This window comes from Bipolaris zeicola (genome assembly GCF_000523435.1).
Source record: "Bipolaris zeicola 26-R-13 unplaced genomic scaffold scaffold_95, whole genome shotgun sequence".
NCBI lineage: Eukaryota > Fungi > Ascomycota > Dothideomycetes > Pleosporales > Pleosporaceae > Bipolaris > Bipolaris zeicola.
In genome coordinates this window covers 1-11,117 of record NW_006912144.1, presented here as the reverse complement: position 1 = coordinate 11,117, position 11,117 = coordinate 1, and the positions used below count along the sequence as shown (strand labels likewise).

At 52.3% G+C, this 11,117-nt stretch overlaps 5 protein-coding genes across 5 annotated transcripts; 1 reads left to right on the top strand and 4 right to left on the bottom strand.

Moving 5' to 3' along the window:
• Positions 1-262: 262 nt before the first annotated feature.
• Positions 263-1,522, bottom strand: COCCADRAFT_98589 (uncharacterized protein; the record flags this gene model as incomplete). The annotated part of the gene is made up of 4 exons (XM_007715024.1): positions 263-858; positions 956-1,142; positions 1,232-1,305; positions 1,369-1,522. The coding sequence occupies 4 exons, from the start codon at positions 1,520-1,522 to the stop codon at positions 263-265; spliced, it is 1,011 nt and encodes a 336-aa protein (XP_007713214.1).
• Positions 1,523-3,516: 1,994 nt separating this feature from the next.
• COCCADRAFT_5805 (uncharacterized protein) lies at positions 3,517-4,690 on the bottom strand (the record flags this gene model as incomplete). The annotated part of the gene is made up of 2 exons (XM_007715008.1): positions 3,517-4,361; positions 4,477-4,690. The coding sequence occupies 2 exons, from the start codon at positions 4,688-4,690 to the stop codon at positions 3,517-3,519; spliced, it is 1,059 nt and encodes a 352-aa protein (XP_007713198.1).
• Positions 4,691-5,550: 860 nt separating this feature from the next.
• Positions 5,551-6,568, bottom strand: COCCADRAFT_27003 (uncharacterized protein; the record flags this gene model as incomplete). Its single annotated transcript, XM_007715014.1, has 3 exons — positions 5,551-5,737; positions 6,010-6,341; positions 6,383-6,568. 3 exons carry the CDS (start codon positions 6,566-6,568, stop codon positions 5,551-5,553), a joined length of 705 nt encoding a protein of 234 aa, XP_007713204.1.
• A 504-nt stretch (positions 6,569-7,072) lies between these two features.
• On the top strand, positions 7,073-8,837 carry COCCADRAFT_98572 (uncharacterized protein; the record flags this gene model as incomplete). The annotated part of the gene is made up of 3 exons (XM_007715023.1): positions 7,073-7,557; positions 7,611-7,672; positions 7,726-8,837. 3 exons carry the CDS (start codon positions 7,073-7,075, stop codon positions 8,835-8,837), a joined length of 1,659 nt encoding a protein of 552 aa, XP_007713213.1.
• Positions 8,838-9,247: 410 nt separating this feature from the next.
• COCCADRAFT_98626 (uncharacterized protein) lies at positions 9,248-9,421 on the bottom strand (the record flags this gene model as incomplete). The annotated part of the gene is made up of 1 exon (XM_007715022.1): positions 9,248-9,421. A coding segment is annotated over one exon (174 nt), but the record flags the coding sequence as incomplete, so codon positions are not given.
• Positions 9,422-11,117: the final 1,696 nt, after the last annotated feature.

The following is an 11,117-nucleotide window of genomic DNA, read 5'->3' as shown; positions in this document are numbered from 1 at the left end:
GATTTTTTAATATTTTTTTTCTGGATTGAACGTAGAGAAGAGAAAAAAAACAGTATTCATAACGTCATTATGCCATTACCAATACCTAAAATAATCCTAAAAACAAAAAGAAAAGAAAAGAAAACACTCAAGGTTTTTCTTTTCTTTGTTGGTACAAAATGGAGAACATGAAAGAAGTAAGTAGTCTTTCTCAAGTGTGTTTGGAGAAAAAGGTGGAATGGCGGAAAAAAAGAGTGGAAAGGGACATGGGGAAAACCCTCTCTCAAACCATTCTCGTTGGCTGTGTAGGCTGCATGGCCCAATCTCCCTGGTCGTCATCGTACCGCCGTTCTATCGGCCTACTAACCTGCTTTGGCTGCATGGGCGCCCACTCCGACGCAGACTCCTCGTCATACCGCCTCTGGTACGCACTCTCAGGGTTCGGCACGAGCTCAACAGCCTCAGCCTTCTTGACGCGCCTCATTTCCTGCTCTTCCAGCAACAGCTTCTTGATGGTGCGCATCTTGAGGTAGATCCAGATTCCCATTGCGACGGTGATGACGAAGACGGCGCCGAACATGACGGTTTTGATGACATCGTCGTTACTTTGCTGCAGGAGCAGCACGCCGAGGTAGACGAGGAAGATTTGCTTGGGGAGCGAGAAGAAGGTTGCGACGACGAAATGCCAGAACTTGACGTCGCAGGTGGAAAAAACGGCCGTGGAGAAATGGGCGGGGATGGCGGAAAGTCGGATGACGAGGACGATGAAGAAGCCGCCGTCGCGTGTCAGACGGGCCATGGCGCCGTAATTAAGATTTGTGCGTTCTAATTTCAGGGCCTTGCTGCGGAACGCATATTTGAACGCGTACCAGGTGCCGACTGCGGAGCAAAAAGAAAATGATTAGCTCATGTTGAAAGAAAAAGGGCCGGAAATTCGGGGGTCAGCAAAAGTAAGATAAAAAAACAATAAACTTACCCTCGCCGATAAAAGTGCCCGCTGCCACAATAGCGAAACCGATCCAGAGCCCGTAGACAACACCGCACAGCAGCGCAATAACCTCATGGCCGAAGAGCGGCGGGAAGGAAATAATGACGAGAATGGCAATGGGTATTAACCATCCTGCCGGCAAATCACGGACTTTTTCCGACCACGGTCGTAGTTTCTGGAGTAAGGCGTCAGTCACGTGGGTCCCACCGGCTCCCCGAAAGCCAAAGGGAAATATGCGGTGAGGCAAAAAAAAGAGAGACATACCTCGACAACCTCGTCGTGCTTGATTGTGATGATGACAGTAAGGATGCCAATGATGATGAATAATATGTGCCATGCTAATTTCCGTTGTCAGCAAAAGTATCCAAGTGATCAGCAGGGGGTGACAGATGTCAACATACGTATGTACTTTGGGGCGAGGAAGAAGCGTTTCCAGTCGAACTTTTGGTATTCCGTCTCTTCAGGAGGGCCATTTGACTTCTTCGCCTTCTTCTTCTGCTCAGCCTCCATCATGCCCGACATTTCAATGTCGCTGTCCTTCTTGCGGAACCACATTGCGGGCGCACGATATGTGGATGGCCCTGTCCAGCGGGAAAGTATTTTTTTGGCGAGTCAAGGGACCAAGAATGGCGGGTGGGAATGGAGCGAAAGCCAGTTTGGGGGGCGGAATGGAGCTCGGGGCGCAGGCGAGTTTGTATCTGGGGGCAGCGCCTCTTCTTTTTTGGAGTGTGTCGAAGAAAGAAAATCCGGGCAAACGGGCAATTCCTGGGGAAGAGAGGGGGGTGTGGGTGTGGGAGGTAGAAGGGGAGAGAGAGGTGTCGGTTGGGGAGGGGTGATGTTGGTGGTGGTGGTTGTGGCGCGACGGAGGATAGGGGAGAAGGATCATGTATCAAGGGCTCGGGCATGAAACCGGCATAGCCACATCCGCGTAATCGACGCCTGGACCAATGGCGACGCGCCCAAACGTTGCTATGTGAGACACTGGCGCGGGAGATCAGCGCCTGCAGACGCGGGCTTAAAACCTATCAAGCCCTACATCCCCGCCTGCACATCATTTGCGACAGGCACATTTTGCTGCCCTTCCTTCAAATCTCCATGTCCAGCTGTCGCCTGCAACCGTTGCCCGACACGTTGGCGCCCTGTCCTGTCCGTGCATCGGCCGCTGCTCTTGCGGGTGCGCCTTCGTATCCATCGCCACGATAGCCTCACCCCCCAGAGGCGGTGCAGTGCGGCCCACGTCAGATCCAATGTTTGTTTATATTTGGACGCGCGCCGAGGATCGCTATTATTACGACCGTTGGGAATTGTGGGCAATGCGAAGATGCGTCGTCATCATCATCCCTCTAGCGGGCGGCGCGCTTCCAATCAATTTAAAGGCCGATGACTTGTCCCTGCAGCCCGTCCCAGGTACACACTTGCAACTTCGTATTGCGCCCAAAATTCTCCTTCCGTCGCGCACCAATTCCCTGGTTGTCAGGAAACGGTCGTGGTCAGCCACCTCTCGATATCTTTTTTGTTGCTCGGCTTCCTGATACTTATTTCAAAACAAGTTACACATGATGTGTTTGTTCACAGCAAGGTAGCCTTGCTGCCACCTCGCTTGTTTGTCTTGCTTATCCCAACCACCATACTCACATTGTCGCGCTCGCAACAGTACGTTTCGGCTTTCGGTCGGACGAAATGTGTCCTTTGTCCGCCGGCTCCGAGTGACCGAGGAGTGTTGAGGTGAGACTTGCACCTTGGACATTTGGTTGCTTCTCCTCGTTTCGTCCTGGCCAAATTCATAGCCGCCGGACATTGTTACCATTACACTTAGACAGATCCTGTAGGATTCTCTGGGATCCAGTACCTCGTTTTGTTTAAGTAGCGTACCACCATCTTTATTGGATCCATGTTTTCGCTGCATGGCGCGTACACGTGGTCCGTCGTACTAACCAATCTGCATGCAAGCAACTACAAGCTTCAGGATCGGCGTATCCTTTCGTTCTTGATGTTGGAAAAGAGGAGGAGCTGCATGATAGGTAACGCAGGAAATTATCAGAAACCAACCAAGTGACGATACTCCTCAGCCACCCGGAGGTCAAGGTTGCCTCTTGTCTTACTACACCAACTCCTAACAAAACCTTCTGCGGTCGTTCATGTTTTAAACCCTACAAGCACTTTTATGCGCAACTATTTTGCACATGTGAAAAGTCACTCAAGCATTTTAGCGCTGAAAAGAAGCTTATTGTGGCCTGGCTAACTAACTACACATGTCAGCATTCAAAGCATATTTTTTCCTTATCCGTCTACAAGAGTTAATGGTATCCATACCATTACGACCCTATCGATTTGTGTTGCAGTATCGTTTTTGTTGGAAAGGTCTGACTTGTGTACATTGTCGTTGGATATCTCTTCATTTACTCGCATTCGAATATCTACTCATGTAGGCAAAGCGCTTCGCTTGAATAAGGTCGGCAATATATATAGGTAATTTCCATCTGAATGATGGACGACTTCGTTGCGACCTTTCTCTTCCTCTCTCTCTCCCCCAGGCTCACTGTAACACATTATGCATGGCCATCATACTTTGGATCCCGCGCATTCAACAAAGGGTCATACTCAATCTTAACTTCTCGCTCAATACCATCCTCGTCCACCATCAGGGCACAATTGGCATTGATCAAATGCCACTCATTCTCATCGTACGTTGTAGGCTCACTGGCAATAATGGTGTGCTTGCCCATTCGCTCTGCCTCGAAGGATGCCTCGAGATTCTCAATCTCCTTGCTATCCGGGTTACCCGGGTACTTTGTGTTCAGGGTACGGCCGGCAAATTCAGACCAATAGAGACTGGGTGGCTGCTGTGTAGCATGGTTCCGGAAGCGGATGGCAAGCATTCTGTTGCCGTCTGTGGTGCAAAAGTTGAGAGAGTTGGGTGTGTTTGCATCCCCGAGTTTGGCGTGCTGCAGCTCGAGAATACGGACTACTGTTTTCTTCATAGCCTCAAGCATCTTCTCGAGCGGGTACGACTTCTCCCAGCTCTCCTTGTCTCCGCCGTCTGTCAGAAAGGTCATGTACATGGCAGCGGCGTGTTCCGAGTCGGTGCTGCCTAGCACATTGCAATAGGCGTCAAAGGAGAACTCGTCCGTCATGTCTCGGCGGATGCTGGAAAAGTTGGAAATGACTCCATTATGCATGAAGACGTGGCGACCAAAGACAAACGGGTGCGAGTTGACCTGGGTCACAACGCTGCCACTGGTGGCACGAATGTGGGCAAACACACATTTTGCCTCTGTGTTTTGGCAGAGAGACTTGAAGTTGAAATCATTGATGGGCGGAGATTGTGACTTGTAGAGGGCTGGGCGTGGGCCTTCTACATGCTTCAAGTACGAGGAAGTGGCCTCGGTGTACCCTGATGAGGTTTGTAAGCTAATGCCGAGCAAACATCCGAGTCAGACAACGTGCTCGAAAGGCAGGTAAGGTACACCAAAGCACATCATTTGTCATCAGGAAGACCTTGCACTTACATGCAATACCCAGGCCATCCATGTTCAAGAGTGAATTCCGCATACGCATAAGCTCGTCAGGGGCGTCATGAAGATCTTTGTCGTCGTTATGTGGGAGAAGTTTAGGCAGGTAATGCTCAGAACACTGCTTGCTGATGCTGTTGGCGGGAGTTATGAGGATATCGGATAGGAGACACGGCTCCGTAGGAGAGATGTATGCGAACCAGCGACACATGATGATTTTGGGGGGGAGAATTCTCTTTTTCTTTTTTTTTGTGTTTCTGTGTATGGGACAATTTGGGACTTTTGCGAGGTCAAGAGCAACTTATATATTCATGTACTCAGACGGAGAGGAGTGGCTCTTGTAGGAAAGCGTGAGCAGTAGATCTGATCGGCAGGTGTGTCGCACGGCAGGCTCAACAACGCAGTCCGTCTGACGTGTTTACCAGTTGTAGGTGAGGATGGTCAAAAGCACAGCTGGAGGCGTACGGTGGTGAGTATCATGGGCCAGTAAAGAAGACTTTGTCGAGGAAAAAGCAAGTCGGAGATGCTCGGTGAGGGCGGAGAGCGGGGATAAAAAGAGGCGGGAAACAGTGCTGACTAGAGGATTAGAGAAGTATTTGTGTGACTATACCTTGAAAGGCCAATGCTACACTCAGATGGTACTGGGTGTGGCGCACATTGCAGGATGGAGCAAGATGGTAGTTGGTGGAAGCGTGAAGCAAAAGGAAGGCGGCATGCCATGTGGCATTGCGGGGCAGGCAGCGGGAGCGGGGCAGCCCGTCGATCAGAAGCGTCTACACATGAATGGATGGATGAACACACTATGTACTATGCAGTGTCAGTACTACAGCACGAAGCAGCAGTGCATGCCTCGAGAGACAGCAGCAGTGTCGGTTGATGCCGAAAGTTTATGGGATGCGGTTGATGAACAGCTTTTGGAAGGCAATTGCGTGCAGGTGAGCTAGTGGCACGTGTGATGGCGTGGAGCATGGCTGGACAGCAAGGGTCAGGAAGACTAGTAAGTGTAGTGGATATATAATGTGAACTACTCGTAGTAGTATATGTAGTAATGTTACCAGCTGTGTGGTCCTGCTACACAGATGTCACATGACTCTTCCCCATGTCCCAGTGTTTGGGTGCACGCGGAGCATGTTCCCGTCGACACGTGACTTGCTGCACGATGACGGCAGCCCAGGCCAGCCATGGGGCGATGCCGAGGCGGATAGAGGACGAGGCAGTTAGGCAAGTCACATGGTCGCGTGAGCTGAGCTGGGGACGACTAAGAAATATTCGTAGTGGTAAAACGACTTGTATCTCCAAGCGAATCGCCAGTAACTCATGGCATACGCGACGGCCGTGCGGTGCTTGGCTCGGCACTTCTCAGGCATGATGCCGTCATTTGATTTGTGTCTGCCCGGCCTCTAGCAACGCCAATCTCTCAACGCTTGCGATGGGCAAGACTTGATTCAAGCACTTGCGGCGCTGTTCCCTGTTATCAGCCGAGAGTCGGTCCAGCGGTTTTGACACTGGTGCGGCTCTCGATCAGCTCACAGGTCTCCTGCACCCACGACGCCCCATCGCATCCAACTCCCGCTTTCTCCCAAAACACGCGAGCCTCTGGTCAGCGACATGGATAGACCCCCACCCGCTCTCGCACTCGTTCTCTTGCTGCCTTTGCCCGCACCCGGCCTTGGGGCAGGAGCCCGGTACCTGCCGACACACTGCGATGCATCCCATGCACTAGCACGCTTCGGCGACGTGCGAACGCATCCATCCATCCATCCATGGCCTTGTCCTCCGCCAGACTGGATTACGTTCCTCCAACTGTCGTCGCGCGGCCGGTGACAAGGGCCCTGGTCGCCTGTTCGAGTGCCTGAGCTACTCTAGGCGCGGCAACCCATGGGCAGGCCCAGTATACACCCACTCTTATGCTGGGGCAAATTGTCGCCCACCCCGGGTCACTAACGCAAGCCCGCTCTCTAGTCCTCCATACACCCACGACGGCCCAGCCATTCTCCATGGCGCACTCGCACACCACACGACGAGCGGGGTTGCCCACGGCCGGCCTTGTCTGAAAACTCTGTGCTGTGCCGCCTGCCGTCGATGCCATGCCCAGTGTGCCAGTGCAGTGGGTACATGCACTAGGCCCAAGACGGCTAGCCACCACCGCCCTACTAGCGCCCCGCCAAACCCTTCTCGGCTCCTCGTCGTATCCCAGCCCTCACCACCGCGAGGATCCACCCACAGGCAAGGCAATGCCCTTATGTCCCGCTCCCACCTGTAGTAACATATAAAGACCCTGCTCTTCACCTCAGCCCGTCGTCTGTGATAAGGGTTTTCTCCTCCATCGCCCCTACCTCCTCCCCTCCTCCCTTTCGTCCACTGCTCTTCAGTGCGACTCGTTTGGCAGCCCTCGCTGTGCCCTCTTCAATTCCCCCACACGCGACTGATAGTCGGCTTCCCTCCACAGCCCTCTACTCCACAGCGACAAGCCCAGAAGCCCATCCCAGCCCAGCCCAGCCCATACCTAAAGCGACTCTCCATTGCGACCACTACCACTGTTCCCTAGCGACAATTGCCCTTTTTGCCTAAGCGACAATCCCCCCTTGCAACCATGGATCAAGAAAAGAAGTATTCTGGCGAGTTCATTCGCGAGTCGGCCCCCAATGACGATATCCAACATGGCGACATGACCGACAACTCGGATGACTTGCAGCGTCATCTGGGCAATCGCCAAATCCAGCTCATTGCCATTGGTGGCTCCATAGGTACTGCCTTGTTCGTGTCCATCGGTGGTGCCCTCAATTCTGGCGGCCCCCTCGGTATACTCATCGCCTACGCTGGATATTCGTGTGTCATTGCCCTCGTAAACAACGCCATGGCTGAAATGGCCAGCTTCATGCCCGTCTCCGGAGGTTTCATCCGCATGGCTGGACACTGGGTCGACGAAGCCCTCGGCTTCATGGCCGGCTGGAACTTCTTCTTCTACGAAGCCCTGCTGATTCCCTTTGAGATTACGGCTCTTAATGTTGTGCTAAAATTTTGGAGAGATGACATTCCAGTTGCTGCTGTCTGTGCCGCAGTCATTGTCCTCTACGCGTAAGATACCCTACACTTTCCCTTGCGGGACAAGACCACTAACCATACTTTAGTGCTTGCAACGTCTTGGCTGTCAAGGCCTATGGTGAAGCCGAGTTTTGGCTGTCAGGTGGCAGTAAGTAGATTTGTACGACTGTGAATAACACAGACAACTAACCTGTTGAACAGAGGTTTTCCTTATCTTGATTCTCTACCTCTTCACCTTCATTACCATGGTCGGTGGCAATCCTCAGCATGATGCCTATGGTTTCCGCTACTGGCGTGACCCTGGCGTCATCCCTGGCGCCACCGCCCTCGATCGTTTTGAAGGATTCCTCGCTGCTCTGTGGGCTGCCTCTTTCTGTATTGTTGGCCCTGAGTACATCTCCATGGTATCTGGTGAGGCCAAGCGCCCTCGTGTCTACATCAAGTCGGCGTTCAAGACGGTTTACTTCCGATTCGGTGCCTTCTTCATCCTCGGTGCCCTTTGCGTTGGTGTCGTTGTAGCCTACAACGACCCGCAGCTCGAGTCGGTAGTCAAGTCTGGCGAGAAGAGCGCGGCTGCCTCTCCCTACGTCATTGCTATGAGCAACCTCAAGATCAACGGTCTTCCTCACCTTGTCAACGCCCTCTTGATCACGAGTATCTTCTCTGCCGGAAACACATACACCTACTGCGCCACTCGCAGCTTGTACTCGCTCGCTATCGAGGGTCGTGCCCCCAAGATCTTCCGCAAGTGCACGAAGAATGGTGTCCCCATCTACTGCTTCCTCGTTGTTATGATCTTCCCCTTCTTGTCCTTCCTGCAACTGTCGGACAACTCAGCAAAGGTTCTGAAATGGCTCGTCAACATCATTACCGCTGGAGGTTTGATCAACTTCATTGTCATGTGCGGCACCTACCTTGCCTTTTACAAGGCATGCAAGGTCCAAGGACTCGACCGCAAGACGCTCCCATACTGCGGTTACTTCCAGCCCTACGGAACCTGGTTCGCTCTCTGCTTCGAGATCTGCGTTGTCTTTGTCTATGGCTACAGTACCTTCAAGCCCGGCAACTTCACTGCCGAGACCTTCCTTACCTACTACACTATGGTCATGGTAGCTCCGGTTCTGTTCATCTTCTGGAAGGTGGTCAAGAAGACCAAGTGGCTAGCACCGCACGAGGTTGACCTTGTTTGGGATGCTCCTCTCATTGACGCCTACGAGGCCTCTTTCATCACCCCACCTGTCAGCTTCTGGACGGAGATGCTTCAGCTCATTGGCCTGAAGCGCAATGTTCCTGTTGACAAGCGTGCTGTCTAAGATGATCTGATGAGCATTGTTTTTTTTATTTGGCACTGTAAATGGTGCGCAGTAAGGTTTTTAATGATATATTAACCTAGATGGTTAGACCGGTCGTTTGAACAGCCTACAGGTGCTGGTTACGTGTCGAGATGAATTCAATACCCATTTCTTTTACAGAAACAACATAGTGGCAATTTGCGATTGGTGGCGACTTGCGATTATTTGACGACCTCTGCTATCCCATTGCGACAAACAGCGAGGCTGATTTCCGATCTCCGATCTCCAAGCAACACTGATATTTTGGCACCCGATTGCGACCAGCCGAAGCGACGCCACCATGGCCGTATACCACATGCGACACCACCTATGCGGCAAATGTTCATGTGACTTGCACGCGGTTGTGAATCTAGCCTGGCCTTGGATATCGATTACTCTTCCTCCACGACGCTTAGGCTTTGCCACGCAGCGCCACGTTTAGCCATGGCCATAGTACTAGAGACTGTCACGACCTGTCGTGTGTTGCCTATCTCCGGGTTGACATGTATGTACAAGCAGCGAGGAGATGCACGGCGCACCCATGGCTGTTGGTCGGAAGATTCATTCGGAAAACTCGGAAGCGGGTGTGGGATAAGGCCTGCGGTTTATTGCCGGCAGCCACACCCTCAATCCTGCGAGTCGGCACGTCGCTCTACTCTTGACGAGGATGCATTCTTCCTTGTCGCATGCGCCACTCTCGTGCAGTATGGTCATAGCTGCACAAGCGCAGCCATAACCTACGCCTAGTTGACGGCTGACTGTCACTGTCGCCAGGCCACCAGAGCGTCGTCATGGACAAGGGCTGCCTGGGGCGTCGCCAAGCCACTGTCTCATGCTCGTTCATAGCCCGGACCACACGACTATAACGACCGGCGAAACGTTGATAAGCATTCAATTGGCAACGGGCGGCTTCTCCAGCAAATAGTCTTTGGACCGATGGCTTGTCGCGTGCACCGCTTAGTTGATGCGCCTCCACACTCGAAGCCCTGCCAAGCCATGGAGGGCCAGGAATCCCATACAATCGTGCCCTCTTCCGTTCGCCCAACCACACATCCTTGGTATGTCAGGTATGCATTCGACCATTTCGCTCTTTGCATCCCAAAATGTCCATTACATCCCGCCCCGTCCATCTGGCTATCAGCATGGCTGTCCGCTCGCTCCCGCTCGTCGGTGCGCCACAAAGCCACCAACCACCAATCTTCGCCCTCAACCATGGCCGTGGAATTGCGCCCGTATCTTCCTAGCACCTAGCTCTTCCGTCCCTTGCAGCTTCTTTCTCCGCATTTGATAACGGATGGCGGGTCTGGGATCCAATTTTTTTGCTGTGTTACTGACAGTGCGCAGCCGCATGGTTCACTCCCCGTACACGACTTTCCCAGCGATGCAAGGTCCGAGGAAAGGTCAAGATATCGGAAAGATTACTATTAGCCTGTGTTTGATTCTGAACTGAATGGAGCGGGAGACGCACTGCGCCGTGCCGCACGCACCGGCCACATGGGCTGAGAAGGGTAATGGCAAAAGTACATGCATGTTGGGTTTTGCTGAGTATGACCTCGTTTACTGCTTTACAGACTGTACCGCGCGATTTTTCCGTCGGGAAAGATAAGAGGTTCGTTGGGGCATTGTTCGCGTTCATTTGCGTCTGCAACGCCACCCTTTTGACGGACATGCATGATCAGGTCGAGGTAGGGCTCTGATATCTCCCTGTTGAGACGAATTATTCGTAGTCGGCCTGTCGCCGGACATGATGTTGCAGTGTATGACATGAATTCTTCACGACAAACTTTGATGAACACAATGTAGAAAATGACGGGTAAGGTAGAAGATGTAGCCATGTTGGCAACAGGTGAGCATGCACAGTATCGCAAATATGCGTTGTTATCCCAATGGCACTCAACTTTACAAACATGTCCCTCTTGCATCCCAATTCATTGCGTGACTACAGATGAAACTAAACACAAAGACACAAGACATGTTTTCTAATCTGTCCACTCCATACAAACTACATCGAAGCCACGTCCTCATTCCCAACACCAATCCACACCCACGTTCCCCCCCCCCAAACCACCAAAATAGATACGAAAAACAGCCTAATCCCCTCCTTATCTCATCAGCAACAACAAGAAAGAAAAAAGCGCGCACAGCCAAACCCATCCCGTAAAACCATCTTATCACCTCCCTCCCTTCCCTCTTCCCTAACGCAAACCCCCCCGTGGCGTATCTATACATTCGGACCATTTCACACCTCCCACCCCAGCCCCA